Source organism: Physeter macrocephalus, chromosome 17 (assembly GCF_002837175.3).
Source record: "Physeter macrocephalus isolate SW-GA chromosome 17, ASM283717v5, whole genome shotgun sequence".
Classification (NCBI taxonomy): domain Eukaryota; kingdom Metazoa; phylum Chordata; class Mammalia; order Artiodactyla; family Physeteridae; genus Physeter; species Physeter macrocephalus.
The window spans coordinates 6,247,038-6,264,287 of NC_041230.1; the positions used below are offsets into that span (position 1 = coordinate 6,247,038).

Here is a 17,250-nt window from a genome sequence, read left to right on the forward strand (position 1 = left end):
AAGAGACATCCACAAATGTTCCAGGAACCATGGTTTCACAGGGTGTGGCATGCAGAATTTCTCAGGAGTTGCAAACCTGTTCCCTGTGTCCAAGGTCACTGTCAGCAAATAATCTACAGGTTTCCTGGATTCTCAGAGCCTTTCCGGGCATGTTCACCTCATGGCCATCACCCTGGGACTGAAAGAAGATCCTGTAGTCCTAGGATGTGGCTTCTGTGACCCAGCTAGTGTTCCTGATGTCTCTGCACACCATGGCTTTGGCTGTTTTTTGCTGCCCCTGTCCCAGGGCTCCAGGGAAAGAAGTGGTTGAATCAACATATGGCCCCAGATCTATGTTAAAATTTTGGAAACTGTTTTTTCAAAAGGTAAATGTCAGTTCAGTGAAACTTGTTATGTGGTTGTAGCTGTGTCCCTGGTCTAGAAAGCATGCTGCATGTCAAGAAGGAAATGTTAGCTGGGAGGTATGTTTGGGGAGAGATCCACCAACCCTGGACTTGAGGGGCTTTGGGCCATGGTGCTCAGCCAGTACTGTGGGTTGGGGTTGGAAACCGCTGCTTCCTTTAGCTTCAGTGATTCCTCTCACCCACCCCCTGATGGCAGGAGGGGTGGTGGCCACGCGGGGTAGGACCCTACGGGGTTCTCGGCCAGTCTGTTCAATGTCTCTCCAACACCATACGCCCACCCCCAGGCCTGCTCAGGCCCTTCTCCCTGTGTGTAATAATTGTCTGCCCCTGGCATGGCGGTCTGTGTAGGAGCAGAGTTAGAGTCCAGCTGAGCCGACTGGGCTCAGATGACAAACAAGTGGGGGTAGGGTAGGCTAAACCAAACTCCTCACCCCAGCCAAAAGGGCCAGCATGACCTGTTTCCTGACCTCTTGGCCTTCTTCTCTTCATGGGCTACTGGGTCTCCTCATTGTTCATTCCTGCCTGGGGCCTCTGCACTGCGGTTTCCTCTGGCCGGAATACCCTTCCCCTGGAGTCACCTCCTCAGCTCTTCCCAACCAATTTGCAGTAGCAGCTATCACTTTGTCACCTCTGCTTCATTTCCTTCATAGCTCCAGCCACCCTGCAATGACGCTGCTTTAGTCTTGTTTGCACGTTAAATCTCCATACTGCACATCAGATGGAGATGAAATGTTTCACCACAGAGCTCAGGCAAGAGCCTGGCACACAGTAGGACCCCAGGGAATGTTTGGCTGCTCTGAAGGACTGTGCTGGTCCCAGACCACAGCCCCGTCATCAAAGCTGACTCTGGGGAGGGAGAAGGTAGGAGAGCACAGGGAGAGTAGTACCTCCCCCTTCCTGCACTCCCTGAGTGCTTACACACCTACCCCAGGCTGTGTAAACTGCTGCTGTGCTCTGGAGACTGAACTCACCCAGCAGGGACAAAACCCATAGGGGCCCTCCTGCGTGAAACGGACATTCTAGTAGGTGATGTAGACCGAATGTTGTGTCCCCCCAGAATACATAGGTTAAAACCTAACCCTCAATGTTTGGTATGTGGAGGTGGGGGCCTTTGGGAGATGATTAGGTCATGGGGGAGGAACCCTCATGAATGGGATTAGTGCCCTCATAAAAGAGACCCCCCGAGAACTCCCTCTCTCCTTCCACTGTGTGAGGACACAGAAGACAGCTATTAACCAGGATCCTCACCAGACACCAAATCTGCTGGCACCGTAATCTTGGATTTTCCAGCCTCCAGAACTGTGAGAAATTTCTATTATTTATTAGCCACCCAGTTTATGGTATTTTTGTTCTGTCAGTTGGAATGGACTAAGACACGGGGAGACAGACATCCCTTAAGAAACCACACAACTGGCAACTGTGAGCAGGGCTGTGGAGGGGCCCCGAGTGTGTCGATGAGGCCCCTCCTGATGTTCTGCATTTCTGTCTCCTGGGGGCTCAGGTGACCTCTGCAATTGGCTTTTACTTTTTAGTGAAGGGAAGAAGTTATCATGGCTTGTATTCGTCATGGCTGCTTCTTTTGTTGTAACTTTTTAAAAATTGAGCATTTAATGATTCTTTTTTACACTCCATAGGGCTGATTCATATTTCACCAGTATACATGGAGACACACACACACACACACACAAATATTTCTCCCTTGGTACTGTTTTAGGTACATTCCACATGTTGTGATATCCTCTGTTTTCATTTTCATTCAAAATACTTTCTAATTTTTCTTTTGATTTTATCTTTGGCCATGGGTTATTTACAAGTGTGCTATTTAGTTTCCAAGTGATGGTTTTCCACACATCATACTATTCTTGATTTCTTATTGAATTCTCTCATAGTCAGGGTCCATACTTTGTATTATTTCAATTCTTTTCCATTTATCAAGCCTTGTTTTGTGGCCCAGAAGATGCTCCATTCTGGTAAATGTTCTATGTGCCTGTAAAAAGAATGTGTATTCTTCCTTTATTGGACAGAATGTTCTATAAATGTCAATTAGGTTAAGTTGGTTGGCAGTGTTGTTCGTCTTCTCTGTCCTTACTGATTATCTGGGATGGATGTGGACATCTCCAACTATAATTGTGGATTTGTCTATTTCTCCTTGCAGTTCTATCAGTTTCTGCTTCATGTACCTTGAAGCACTGTTAGGTATATTAACGTTTAGGACTGTCATGTGTCTTGATTAATTAATCTCTCAACCGGCATGGGGTCAGTTCATTCCTTAACCCTCTAGAGGCAATGGGAATGAAGCCATTCCAGTGAGCCTAGGACAATCCCAACACCCTCTAGGAAAGGAGAAGGGAGGCACAGGGAGGTGTTCTCTCCATGTATATGTAGGTGACTGCTGCAAATATTTGGATCCAGGCAGCTAGAAAGAGGTTTATGCTCCAGAGGCAAGACAGTGCTGCCTGCATTCCGGGGCTGCTCAGAAAGGGCAGAGTAGCTTCTAAAGGCTCTCCCACATTAGTGACACATCAGGTAATTTCTTTGTGGGTATTCTGCTGCATGAAGTTTGACGTAGCTGAAGATTTTCTCACGAAGATCATTTCTACAAGGCTCCACTCAGGTATGAATCCTCTTATGCTGAGCAAGGTTGCAGAGGCGGCTGAAGATTTTCCCACAGTGGCCACACTCATAAGTCCTTTCTCTGGTGTGAACTATCTGGTGTCGAACAAGTGTGGATCTTTCACTAAAGGCTTTCCCACATTGGCTGCATTCATAGGGCCTTTCTTGTGTGTGAACTCTCTGGTGACGAACCAGGTGAGAGTTATTGCTGAAGGCTCTCCCACATTCACTGCACTCATAAGGCCTTTCCCCGGTGTGAACTCTCCAGTGATAAATGAGGCTGGACTTGCGGCTAAAGAACTTCCCACATTCAGTGCACTCATAAGGCCTTTCTCCAGTGTGAACTTTCTGATGTTTAATAAGAATGGAGTTTTGGCTAAAGAATTTCCCACATTCACTACACTCATAAGGTCTTTCTCTTGTGTGAACTCTCCAGTGCTCAATGAGACTGGAACTGTGAGCAAAGGCTTTCCCACATTCGTTGCACTCGTAAGGCCTTTCTCCAGTGTGAATTCTCCAGTGCTGAATCAAGCTGGAGTTGCGACTGAAGGCTTTTCTACATTCACTGCACTCATAAGGCCTTTGACCAGTATGTACTTTCTGGTGCTGAATGAGGGTGGAGCTATTGCTGAAGGCTTTCCCACATTCACTGCATCCAAAAGGCCGTTCTCCGGTGTGAACTTTCTGATGTCGAAGGAGGTGAGAGCTTTGGTTGAAGTCTTTTCCACATTCACTGCATTCAAAAGGCCGTTCTCCAGTGTGGACCTTCTGATGCTGAGCAAGGTTGGAGTTATTGTTAAAAGCTCTCCCACACTCACTGCACTCATAAGGCCTTTCTCCAGTGTGAACCCTCCAGTGCTGAATGAGAGCAGAGCTGCGGCTGAAGGCTTTGCTACATTGATTGCACTCATAAGGTCTTACTTGGGTGTGGACTTTCTGGTGCCGAAGGAAATTGGAGCTTTGGCTGAAGGCTCTTCCACATTTGCTGCACTCAAAAGGTCTTTCTCCAGTGTGAACTTTCTCATGCCGAGTGAGGTGTGACCTGTTATTGAAGGCTTTCCCACATTCACTGCATTCATAAGGCCTTTCTCCTGTGTGGATTCTCTGGTGATGAACAAGTGTGAGTTTGTGGCTGAAAGTTTTCCCACAGTCACTACACTCATAGTATTTTACTCCAGTATGAAATTTCTGGTGCTTCCTCAGCTTAGACGGGTGACTAAAGGCCTTGCCACACTCCTTACATATGTGAGATGTTTCTCCAGTGTGAAACTTTTGATCATTAACAAGAGTTGATTTCTCCTCTAAGGAATTTTCAACTCTTGGGCATCTAAATGGTATCTCTTCAGAGTGAGTTCTCAGGTGGTTGAGGAGGACAGAACTTTTCTGGAAGGCTTTTCCACAGTCACTGCACTTGAAGGGCTTCTGTGAGGCATGCACTTCTGGGAGCTGCCCAAGACTGGAAGGGTGTGGTAAGGCCTCCCTGCACTTTGTGCTGCTGTGTGGCTTCCCACTGCCACCTGTGTTTGGGTGCTGGAGGAGGTCATGGCTGTCCGAGACATCCTTACCACCTAACCCACATGTAAAGGGCTTCTCTGATAGACAGATTATTGAGCTCTTCACAAACAAGTCCCTGTCCTTGTCCCATTTGAAGGGCTTTTCTCCACTGCACTCCTTCTGATGCTGGTGAAGGTTTGCACCAAACCAAAACTCTCTGCCACCTGCTACACGTGTGTAGGGAGTCTCCTCAGTGTGTGTTCCTTGACGTACATCCAGGTGCAAAATGTCTTTCAAGAATGGGTCACACATGTCACAACTGTCAGCCTTCTGGGTGGAAGGATGTGCACTGAAAATCCTGACCTGTGACACCACATCTACAGAAGCATCCTGCTTGGAACGTACTTCCTCATCTTCCACTCCATGCCAACAACCTGAAAGCCAAGAAATTTCTGGTTAACTGAGTGTTCCACTTAGTGGAAAGGGTGACTTCATTAGAAATGTGTGACTGACACATACAGAAATGGGCCCAAGGGTTTGTTGATAGGCCAAAGGGGCCAGAGTAAGAGTGAAAGGCTCACTATACAGGACAGGGCCCAGCAAGCCACAGAGTAAAGGGGCCTCACCAGAGGCATGGACACAGAGGCAAAGAACTTGAAAAGACATTTCTCAAAGAAAGATAAATATACACAAATGGCTAATAAGTACGTGAAAAAATGCTCAACAGCATTAGTCATTAGAGAAATGCAAACTCAAACCACAATGAGATACCACCCCACCAGGATAGCTATAAGAAAAATGATAGTAACAAGTTGTTTATGAGGAAGTAGAGAAATTGGAACACTCATACACTGCAGTGGGAATGTAAAATGGTGCTGCTAATTTGGGAAACAGTTTGCGAATTCCACTGCTATGTATCTACCCAAGAGCAATGAAACATATCTACACAAAAACTTGTACATGAACATTCATAACAGCCATAATTTTTGTAACAGTCGAAAAGTGGAAACAAGCCAAATGCCCATCAACTGATGAATGGATAAAAAAAACTGGTATATCGATACAATGGAATATTATTCAGCCATAAAAATAAACAACATATTACTGATATGTGCTGCAACATGGATGAACCTCAAAAACATTATGCTAAGTGAAAGCCAGTCACAAAAAAATGTATATTGTATGATTCCATTTGTATAAAATATCTAGAATAAGCAAATCTATATAGTCAGAAAGTAGATTAGTGGTTGCCTAAGACTCAGGAGGAAGGGATGAGGGGAGGATGGAGAGTGACTGCTAAAGGCTACAAAGTTTTTTTTTAGGTAATGAAAATGTTCTAAAATGAGAGTATGGTGATGTTTATTACCTCTAATTTTTAAAAATTTTAATTGAAATATGTTGTGTTAATTTATGCTGTACAGCACAGTGATTCAATTACACATATATGTACAATTCTTTTTCATATTCTATTGCATTATGGTTTATCACAGGATATTGAATATAGTTCCCTGTTCTATACAGTAGGACCTTGATTATCCATCCAATATGTACTAGTGTGCATCTGCTAATCCCAAACTCCCAATCCATCCCTCCTCCAACTCCCACCCTTGGCAACCACAAGTTTGTTCTCTATATCTGTGTTTCTGCTTCATAGATATGTTCATTTGTGTCATATTTTAGATTCCACATATAAGTGATATCACATGGTACTTTCTCCTTATGACTTACTTCGTTTACTATGATAATCTCTAGGTCCATCCACGTTGCTGCAAATGGCATTATTTCATTCTTTTCTAAGGCTGAGTAATATTCCATTGTATATATACACCACATCTTCTTTACCATCTGTTGAGGGACATTTAGGTTGTTTCCATGCCTTGGCTATTGTAAATAGTGCTGCTGTGAACATTGGGGTGCATGTATCTTTTCGAGTTTTCTCTGGATATGTGCTCAGGAATGGGATTGTTGAATCATATGGCAACTCTATTTTTAGTTTTTTAAGGAAACTCCATACCGTTTTACTTTCTCCTTATGACTTACTTCGTTTACTATGATAATCTCTAGGTCCATCCACGTTGCTGCAAATGGCATTATTTCATTCTTTTCTAAGGCTGAGTAATATTCCATTGTATATATACACCACATCTTCTTTACCATCTGTTGAGGGACATTTAGGTTGTTTCCATGCCTTGGCTATTGTAAATAGTGCTGCTGTGAACATTGGGGTGCATGTATCTTTTCGAGTTTTCTCTGGATATGTGCTCAGGAATGGGATTGTTGAATCATATGGCAACTCTATTTTTAGTTTTTTAAGGAAACTCCATACCGTTTTCCATAGTGGCTGCACCAATTTACATTCCCACCAACAGCATAGGAGGGTTCCCTTTTCTCTACACCCTCTCCAGCATCTGTCATTTGTAGACTTTTTAATGATGGCCATCCTGCCCAGTGTGAGGTGGTACCTCATTGTAGTTTTCATTTGCATGTCTCTAATAATTAATAACGATGGGCATCTTTTAACGTGCCTATTGCCCAACTGTATGTCTTCTTTGGAGAAATGTCTATTTAGGTCTTCTGCCCATTTTTATTTTTATTTTTCTTAATTTATTTTATTTTTATTTATTTTATTTTTGGCTGTGCTGGGTCCTTGCCACCGCACATGGCCTTCTCTCTGGCCGCAGCAAGAGGGGCCCACTCCTCACTGCGGTATGCAGGCCTCTCGTTGCGGTGGCCTCTCCAGCTGCGGAGCACGGGCTCCAGGCGTGTGGGCCCTAGCATTTGTGGCACACAGGCCCAGCAGGTGTCTGCCCATTTTTCAATTGGATTTGTTGTTGTTGTTACTGAATTGTATGGGCTGTTTGTATGCTTTGTAAATTAAACCCTTGTCAGTTGCATCATTTGCAAATATTTTCTCCCAATCCGTAGGTTGTCTTTTTGTTTTGTTTATGGTTTCATTTGCTGTGCAGAAACTTGTAAGTTTGATTAGGTCCCATTTGCTTATTTTTGTTTTTATTTCTATTGCCTTGGGAGACTGACTTAAGAAAACTGGTACAATTTATGTCAGAGAACATACTGCCTATGTTCTCTTCTAGGAGTTTTATGGACTATGGTGATATTTATACAATGAGAACATATGAAAAACCACTAAACTGTACACATTAAAAAGGTGAACGTGGGACTTCTCTGGTGGTCCAGTGGTAACGAATCCACTTTCCAATGCAGGGGAGACGGGTTCGATCCCTGGTCAGGGAACTAAGATCCCACATGCTGCGGGGCAACTAAGCCCGTGTGCCACAACTACTGAGCCTGTGAGCCTTAACAAGACAGCCCACGTCCCACAAACAACAGAGCCCATGTGCTCTGGAGCCTGCGTGCCACAACTAGAGAGAAGCCTGTGCACTGCAACAAAGAGCCTACATGCTGCATCAGAGATCCCACTTGCCTCAACTAAAACCCGACACAGCCAAAAAAAAAGGTGAATGTTATGATATGTATCAGTAAAGCCATTAAAAAAAAATGTCTCTGGGGGAAGGGGCAGAACCTAGGCATGGCCCCACACTAAGTCACCCCACCAGGAACTAACTGGTCAAGTTCAGTGGGATCCTTTAGGCAGACCAGAATGCCTGATCCCCAACCTCTTCTCCCACAAGGCCTCTGTGGGACATAACAGCTATTAGGATTGCTCATCAGGCTGCTCAGGGAGAAACAGTGGGAGTGCATACAGCTCAGTCCCAGCACTCACAGCACCTACAACAGGAAACCTGGGAAGGAAGCAGTGTCCATGGTACAGCTTTGGGATGAACAGAGCTTTCTATGGGGAGAAGGCATAAGGCAGATGCTGGCCACCAGGCTGGGCAGGGCATAAGGGCCTTACCAAGTGAGGTCATGAGCTCCAAGTTCTCCAGCATCACACTGTGGTACAGCTGCCTTTGGGCTGCATCAAGGAGCCCCCACTCCTCCTTGGAAAAGTGCACGGCCACATCCTCGAAGGTCACCAGACTCTGCAATGATGACACAGCTAAGCCAGGGGGCCAATAGGTGGGCTGAATAACAAACATATAGTCAAATGGGCACATCCAGGCCCTTGACCTGTGACTCAGAGTTCTGCCACATCTACCACTGGCATCTCCTCTTCTCATGACCCTCTCAGTCCAACCTCCCCTCACCTACCTGCAGCTCACCCCCCTCTTCAGGCCCTCACCTCAGAGAAGACAACAGGTGCTAGCACCACTGGTGTCCTTCTCTCCTCATAGTCCCACTGGCCACTGTATCCAGACCAAACCAAACAAGAGGAACAAATGGAAGGTGGATAGATGGATGCTGTTTCAGCTCTAGGTTGGCACACAGCCCACTTCCCCCATTGGACAATTTCCCTTGTGTCCTCCAGGTCACACCTCCCAAATATAAGAAAATATGGGCTCTCTTTTCTTCCTTAAGCCTCTAGTACCAGGGCTCATTCCCTTACCTTGTACACGTAAGACCATACCTTCCTCATATCTCCACTCCCCACAGCCCGCAATACCATCGCCCCTCTCCCTGGCCACACCACAAGCATCTCTCTAGTGTACCCATATACCACTATGTACATAGCTTGCTGACAAAGGCAAGCAAAATCCAATACTAACCTTGGACTGCCCTTGATTGCCAAAACTTCCCACTGACAGACAGCCCTCACCCCTCTATTTAATGCCTCCCTTCTTTGCTCTGTTGCTTCAGCCTTGCACCCCAGAGCCATGAGTAAGATCTCAAACACCCTTATTCTCTTCCAGCTCTGACCTTGCGCATGCTGTCCCTTCACCAGTCATAGCTGTCCTTGCCCTTCCTAATACACGAATCCCAGACCCGCTGGCCCCCACTCTTGGCTTAGGAACTCTTAGCTTGGGCTGACCCTTTATGTCCCTGCTACTCCAATAGCCTGACAAAACCCCCTGGACCCAAGGAGGATGGCCACAAAAACCTGGTGAGCTGAAGAGAGGTAAAACAATCTAACCTCGGGCCCCTCTGTTATCCTACCTCAGTTACTTCCATGCTTCATTTTTTCATCCCAAGTCTACACTCTACTCAGAGGCTTGGTTATCATCCTGAACCCAGCTCACAGCTGCACACAGTATCTAAGCACAAGCCTCCACCCCTTAGATGTCTCCAGCGTGGACCCGGCAGAAAGCACACTTGGCACCTCAATTTGGCAGTCTCTGGGACATTGTTTTTAAATATTTATTTATTATTTATTTAGGCTGCGCCGGGTCTTAGTTGCAGCATGTGGGATCTTTAGTCGTGGCATTTGGACTCTTAGTTGTGGCATGCGGACTTCTTAGTTGCGGCATGAGGACTCTTAGTTGCGGCACACATGTGGGATCTAGTTTCCCGACCAGGGATCGAACCTGGGCCCCCTGCATTGGGAGCACAGAGTCTTACCCACTGGACTACCAGGGAAGTCCCTGTGGGCCATTTCAAATACATAAGGCCAAAACCCAACTCTTTATCTTCCCTCTGAAATCTACTCCTCGCACCAACTTCCACATCCGGAAAACCTATCAGGGTCAACCATGATACCTCATTGCCACACATCAGGAAATCTAGTCCGTCCAACTTAAAAAGCACATCCAGGAGCCAACAACTTCTCCTACCTCACAGGCACCTCTCTGCTCCAGCCACAAAGAGCACACACCAGGACTATTGCAGTCTCCTCCTCAATGGTCTTCCTGCCTGCAAGCGCACCCCACCTCCCAGTCTCTTCTCCACCCAGCATCCAGAGGGAGCTTGTTAAGATCTGAGTCAGAACACCTCCCTCCTCTGCTCTACACTTCCCGTGACTCGCATCACACTGCGAACAAAGGCCCAGCACCTCACTCTGCTATTCCAGGCCTGCTTCCAGTTCACCTGCTCGTTATTTCCACCAGACGAAATGGAGACCTGTGGTTTCCTGAACACTTCCACCTTATACTCACCTCCAAGCAACTGGCACATGCTGATCCCTGTGCTAGGGGCACCTTTCCAGACCTTATCCCACGTGATCCACTCCATATAACCTCTGGCCTAGGTTCCGGATGCTAGGGGAAAGTGACTCTCAGGGCCCCAGACTCATGTGCAAGTGAAGAATTCGGGACACCACCATTCTCTAACGGGCTCCAGGCTCAGGAGGGCGGGGATCCCAGCGGGTGAGGACCTGTGCAGCCGCCGCTCACCTGCGCCGGGTCCATCTGCGACGCTGCAGGCCCTGTCACAACCTGTGGGCTGGGCGGGGCCCTGCCAGGCGGCGACCGGGACAAGCCCAGCGGGCTCATCCGAACCCCCACACCCACTGGGTGGAGTGACCGCAGGCGGACGGTCGCACTCAAGGCCTTTGTCTTCCCCAGTATGATATAGGAGCTGTCTCCCGGGAATGTGGGACGAAGGCGGGTCGCGGAGACTCTCTGCGTCCGTTCCACTTCCGGGAAAACCGAGGCTCTGGAAGGAAGGGCCGTCAGCCGAGGGTAAAAGTGACTGCCAAGGTGCGATAACGGTTCCAGCACGTCCCGCCCCCGGCCCCCTTCGCCGCACGTCCCAGCGACAGTCTGAACATAGCCCCACCCGCCGCAAAACGAAGACTGCAGTGGCCGCACCGGAAGTCCCGCCCCACCCCCTGCGGCTCACGCGAAAACGCCCAAATCCTGACCCTTCACTGGTTCAAGGCTCGAGGCCGCCTAATGACGCTTTTCCCGGAGCCAATCGCGGTGCCGCCTAGTCGTTGCCTAGGTGCTCAGGAAGGGCGCACGTTGCGTCTCGGCTCACGAGACACGAACTACATTACCCAGAAAAGCCCTCGCCGTGCGACCGCCCCCAGTGTTGAACAATGAGAGCCCAGGATAGGGACCAATGATAACCTAGGGGAGGGACGCTTCCGGAACGGCCCCGCCGGCGAGGGCGAGACTTCCGGGGTCGAACCATTGCTTCCTTGTCCCGCCTTTATGTCGGCGCTTCGTGGAGGCGCGTAGTTGCTGGGCTGTGGACAGCATCCAGGAGGCTCCCCGGGCCCGCGGAAACGGGAGTAGGGTAGGTACGAGAGCTTGGGAAGTCCAGCCGCTGTGCCTTGTACACCCCATGACCGCAGCGAACGTCCCGCCTCCCCGAGCTCGTGTGTCCTCGGCTGTCGGGGAACCGCCTGGCGCCGGGGTTCCCTGCGGATACCTCCGTCAAGGGCCGTCTGTGTCCGTGGCCGCCCCGTAGTCGTCGCCCTGTGCGTTGTGTCCGCTTTATGGAGAAGAAGACCCAGGCTCAAAAGCCAGCCATTCCGAGGTCTTGACTCATTATGTAGCTGGACTGCGGGCGTCATAAGCGAGCCGATCGACTAGGCACGGATGAGGTAGTCTCCTGACCTCCACCTGGCTGGACTCCGAGCCCCAGTGCCCCAAGTTCCTGACTCAGCCTCAGGCCTGGGTGTTCAGGACAGTGGAACGTTCACAGGTCGGGGGGGTCTCCCTTTCAGAATCCAGTGTGATAAAACGTGGAGCGTGCAGGCGGAGGAATGTGCATGTGCGAAGACTCGGAGGTGAGACTGACCTGAGAGCATTCAGGAAAGTTTTTCAGTCTCCATTGCGGGTAACCGAGAGCGTGAGGATAGGAGTCCTACCTCTGTTCACGGGCCGAGGATGCTGGGAGCCACAGAAAATTTTCATTAGAAGATGGATGGCCATGATCTGAGTTAGGATTTTGAAACTATCCCAGTGGATCCCGCGTAAACACACTTAGCAGCCTTGTGGGAGAGGGGTTGTGGTGGGGCTGAAAGCAGGCAGCTTCATGAGGTTGGCTGCTGCAGGTATATGTCGGGTGGCCTGCTCAGAAGCAGGAGAGGTGGGAGAGATACTCAGATTCTGGATGCGTCTTTCAAAGTGGAGTCGATGGGACCTCCAGTTATACGTGGAGAGTGAACGTAGTGGCGGGTAAAGGACCACGCTAAGTGTTAAGATAAAGAATGAGATGGAGATTGGAGGTTGGTAGGAGGGGTACGTTTGGGGGAAGATTAGCAGTTGGATTTTGTACGGGTAGAGACTGAGTTGTCTGGAGGCCTCTAGGTGGAGGTGACACATGTGCCCGTGAACAGATAGGGGATTTTGATTTGACCTTCTGATGTCCAGACTGCAGTGCACTGGTGGCCTGGACCAGGGAAGATGCTGAGAATGGGATTTTGGAAGGAAACTTAGGTTGTTACAGATAGGCCTTGAGGTGAGTGTGGGGTGTCCAGACGAAGGACCAATAGCTGAGTAGATGAGGTGGGTGCAGAAAAAGAGAAGCATTGTCCAAACACCAATGGACATGGGGAGAGTGCATACCCAGGAGGATGGCCCATGCTCTCAGATATGAAAGGGCGGGCAGGTGTGTCAGGGGACAGGGTTTGGGAGACATAAGGGGAAGTGTGTGGCAAGACAGAGACTGGCGTGTCAGGTCCAGTGCCCGATGCTTAGAGCACATTCATGTGCCCCTTGCCTGCTGTTGCAGGATCCAGTGACCTTTGAGGACAAGGTCGTGTGCCTTTTTTTCGGAAGAAGTGGGTCTCCTTAGTGAGGCCCAGTGGGGCTTCTGCTGTGATATGGTGCTGTCTTCACCAGGTCAGGCTGCCAGTTTCCCCGTGAGAGGTGCTGCTGGCCCTAATGCTGTCCAATGTTCTGCTACCTATCCTCCTAGACTGCTGTATAAACAACCCCCAACACCTTTTGCCTTGGGACCTTGACAACTGTGGTCCAAGGTCAAAAATATCACAACCCGAGTAGCCGATCACATCCAGCTTGGTTATTTTCTGGTCTGATGAACCAGTCAGGGTCTGTGACTTTTCGGTCCCTCTATCACACCTCCTCCAGTGGAAGTTTCCTGCCAGCTGCCCCTTGTCAGCACCTTTACTGGCTTTATGGGCACTAACATGGTCATTGATTCAGGGGCCACTGAGCTTTTCTAGTGAGGCCTTCCCGGGGTGTTCATTTTGTGAGGTTCAGTTCTCCCAGATGCATAAGTAATCCTCATCCACCTTGGTCTGTCATGGGGTGAATCAACCCTGACCTGGGGCTGGCAGACCTCTCACAAACGCCGTGATCCCCCTTAAGAATTACTGTCTCCACCCACCCCAGTGCGGTCACCCAACTTGAACATCGAAAGGGGACCTGGCTGGTGGACAAGGTGTCTAGAATCAGTTCATGACCAGAGAGACCCATGGAAGACCAGTCCTGGTGAGTGCAAGACAGGTGTGGAAGGGCCTGTGGCAGTGGGCTCATCTCTTACCTGGTACCTGACCTGTGTCTTCTGTTGCCCTGGTATCAATGTGAGTACCCATGCCTCTTTTCTATCTTTCTGACACCCCATCCTAATTTCCCCTGACTTCCTGTCCCCTGGCCCACCCCTCTTGGTCCTTTGCCTCTCAGCCTCTCTCTTTCTCCCCTCTTATGGCCAGGTCCTCCATCATTGGCCTCCCCTTCACATATCCTTAAATAGTTCTTGAAAACCTGTTCTTCCATGAGCCTGACTTGTTCCCTCTGAGGAAGGTGGGCAACAGTGTCAGGGGTCCCAGGCCTGGACTCCCCTCACTGCACAGCATCTGTCTGTCACCAGACACTGAGGCCCTGCCAGCTCCACATTCTGCAGAATCCACAGAGAACTGACGCTGAAAGAGACACCTGATCAATGCACAGCAAATGGAGAGGTGTTCAAGGAGAGGTGTTCCCTTTTCTACCACCAAAAAAAACTTAAGAATGGGAAAAAAAAATCCCAAGTGCATTTTGAAGGCCTTCACCTTTGTCTCCATCCTGAGAAAGCAGGAGTACGTTCACACCTTTGAATGTTACATGAGAAAGCCTCCAGCCAGACCTCTATTTCCATTGAGCACCAAATTATTTGCCCCATAGAAAGCCCTTATGAGGGCAGGAAGTGTGGCCCAAAAGTTTGAGCAAAATTTTGCACTTCCCCCTCTACCAAAGCATTCACACTGATAAAGGACTCACAAGTGTGGAGAACAGGCATCTCCATTCAGAGCTCCACGCTTGTTAGCACCAGAAAATTCACACCAGGCGACAGTTGTGCAAATGCAATAACTACATGAAAACTTTCAGGAAAATATGAAACCTGTTTCATGCAGTCCCCATCGGAGAAAGGCATAATGAGAACAACTAGTGTTGGAAAGCCTCCTCTCAGAGATAATCCTGTTTTGCAGCAGCAAGTTACCACATTGTGAATGAAGTAAGTAGAAGGGCAAAAAGCTGCAGCTCCTGCCTGTTCCGCTTAGAACGCTTCACACTGGAGAAGGACCCTGTGTGTACAGCTGACCTGGGAGATGTGTCAGCCACACTTCCTCCTTCTCAGCGCCAGAAACCTCACTCTGGAGAGCCTTCTGAGGGCAGGGAATACAGTAAAGTCTTCAGCTCTCCACCCCCACCCCCCTTGTTTAACGTTTTATTTAAAATAATCAGCCTCTTTTTTTAACCTTATCAATATAAGAGAATTAACACTCAAGAAAGAGCCTACATGAGTAGCCTTCAGGCAGAAGCTGGACCTTGTATAGAAGGACCGCCACCAGAGGAGACACTCCAGGACTGCCCTGCGCATGGGGAAGCCTGAAGGGGCAGTGTTGTACTTTGTGACTTGCTGGGGGACTTTGGGAGAGCTGTCGCACCACTGGCTCTTAGGGAAGAAGCCCTTCTGTGTTTGATGGTCACCTCACAATTGCTCAGCATAAAGCAGCCCCTGTTCCCTGCTTGCAGTGCCCTGGAGGGTGATGGCCCTGCACCCACTGGCATGACATCATGCTGCTCTCCCATGACTGAGTAGGGCATGGACTTCACTCCTGCTCTGAGCAAGGGGCCTGATGGGATGGTTTCTGGGGGCCTTCTGGGTAAGGTTCCCATTATTCATGGACATTGTGAAGTCTGCATTTGATATCAGTGATGCCTTCATGGAGCTGCTTCAAGTACTCATAACATGATGGTTTTGTGCATTCCTGTCATTCAGCCCTTGTACTGGTTGACAGTGACTACATCACCAATTTACCTTTGATATTGCAGTCCTATTTAGTGGATGGAGTGAATTGAGAACATTGAATTGAGAGGTGCTCCCAAATTAGCCATTGGGGCCCCATAACACCTGAAAAAAGGCACAGCAGCAAGGCATGGAGCATCTGTGTCCAGCTGTGACTCAGTTTGCATTTCTTCCCGATGTCCCTGTGAAATGAAAGGATGGAAGCCTCTGTTCTGAAGCTTCTGACCTGGAGTTCTCCTGGGGAAGACAGTGTTTGGTCTGGAAGAAGCAAGATGATGGTCTCTGTTCCAGGGAATACCTCCCTCCAACAGTACACCCAGTATAAGTATACAATTTAATGATTTTTAATTAATGTAAAGAGTTCTGTAGCCATTATCTTACCCCATTCCCATTGCCCCAGAAAGCTCCTTTGGGTACTTTTATAGTCAAAATTCCCTCCCACCCCACCTCCCAACACCTGGCAATCACTAAATCTACTTTATGTCTCCATATAGTTGCCTTTTCTGGATATTTCAGGTTCATGGAATCATACAGTATGTCGCCTTTTGTGTCTGGCTTCTATCACTCAGCATAATGTTTTTGAGGTTCATTCATGTTATATCATGTATCAGTATTTTATTACATTTTATTGCTGAATGATATTCTCTTGTGCAGATATACCAGATTGTGTCCGTCACCAGTTGATGGACTTTTGAATTTTTTTCAGTTCTTGGCAATTATAAATAATGCTTCTAGGAATATTTGCTTACAAATCTTTGTGTGGACATATGTTTTTATTTCTGTTGGGTAAATGCCTAGGAATGGAATTGCTGAGTCATATGATAATTTTATGTTTAACTATTTAGAAACTCCAAAGCCATTTTCCAAAGTGACTGTGCCATTAACTGTACAGTACAATGGCATTAGATAAATTCACACAGTTGTGCAACTGTCACTCCTACACATCTCCAGAAATTTTTCATTATCCTAAACTGAAACTCTCTACCCATTAAGCAGTCATCTTACTGGTGTTTTAATCTACATTTTTTTTGTGAGTAATGATGTTGGGCATCTTTTCATGTACTTATTAACCATCTCTTTATCTTCTGTGATGATAATTGGGTTGTCTTCTTATCATTGAATCATAAAGTTCTTCACAGATTTTATATTCAGAATCCGTATGTATATACACAAGTATTTTCTCTCAGTCTGTGGCTCATCTTTTAATTTTTTTTTTAATTTTATTTTTATTTATTTATTTATTTGGTTGCACCAGGTCTTAGTTGCGGAAGGTGGGCTCCTTAGTCGCGGCTCACCAGCTCCTCAGTTACGGCACGTGGGCTCCTTAGTTGCGGCATGCGAACTCATAGTTGCGGCATGCATGTGGGATCTAGTTCCCCAACCAGGGATTGAACTCGAGCCCCCTGCTCCCCCTGGGAGTGTGAAGTCTTAACCACTGCGCCACCAGGGAAGTCCCTTAGTTTTTTTTTTTTTTTTTTTTTGCGTTGGGCGGGCCTCTCACTGTTGTGGCCTCTCCCATTGCGGAGCACAGGCTCCGGACGCACAGGCTCAGCGGCCATGGCTCACGGGCTTACTTGCTCCGCGGCATGTGGGATCTTCCTGGACCGGGGCACGAACCCGTGTCCCCTGCATCGGCAGGCGGACTCTCAACCACTGCACCACTAGGGAAGCCCCTTTAGTTTTCTTAATGGTGCCTTTTGAAGAGCAAAATTTTACATTTGAAGTATAATTTATTAGTTTTTCC

The 17,250-nt window shown here is 48.0% G+C and overlaps 1 protein-coding gene and 1 long non-coding RNA gene across 3 annotated transcripts; one reads left to right on the forward strand and one right to left on the reverse strand.

Annotated features, from left to right (window-relative positions):
- Window positions 1-1,963: 1,963 nt before the first annotated feature.
- ZNF132 (zinc finger protein 132) lies at window positions 1,964-10,981 on the reverse strand. The gene is made up of 3 exons (XM_007124050.4): window positions 10,697-10,981; window positions 8,386-8,512; window positions 1,964-4,945 (listed from the first exon to the last, which is right to left on the reverse strand). The coding sequence occupies exons 1-3, from the start codon at window positions 10,793-10,795 to the stop codon at window positions 3,015-3,017; spliced, it is 2,157 nt and encodes a 718-aa protein (XP_007124112.1). The 5' UTR covers window positions 10,796-10,981; the 3' UTR covers window positions 1,964-3,014.
- Window positions 10,982-11,446: 465 nt separating this feature from the next.
- On the forward strand, window positions 11,447-17,248 carry LOC114484091 (uncharacterized). Of its 2 annotated transcripts, none has more exons than XR_003676612.2 (3): window positions 11,447-12,039; window positions 13,610-13,800; window positions 13,930-17,248. It is a non-coding gene; the product is annotated as an uncharacterized lncRNA (long non-coding RNA). The 2 variants fall into 2 exon arrangements; XR_003676613.2 differs by having other exon boundaries at window positions 11,457-11,543; window positions 11,977-12,039; window positions 13,610-17,248.
- The last annotated feature ends 2 nt before the right edge of the window (window positions 17,249-17,250 follow it).

Excerpts from the sequence above, each read along its gene's own strand:
- ZNF132 (XM_007124050.4), bottom strand. The coding sequence starts at position 10,795 with ATGAGCCCGCTGGGCTTGTCCCGGTCGCCGCCTGGCAGGGCCCCGCCC. Across the intron at positions 8,513-10,696 it reads CGCAGATGGACCCGGCGCAG|AGTCTGGTGACCTTCGAGGA; the intron begins GTGAGCGGCGGC and ends TCATCATTGCAG. Across the intron at positions 4,946-8,385 it reads GGAGCTCATGACCTCACTTG|GTTGTTGGCATGGAGTGGAA; the intron begins GTAAGGCCCTTA and ends CTTGGCTTTCAG.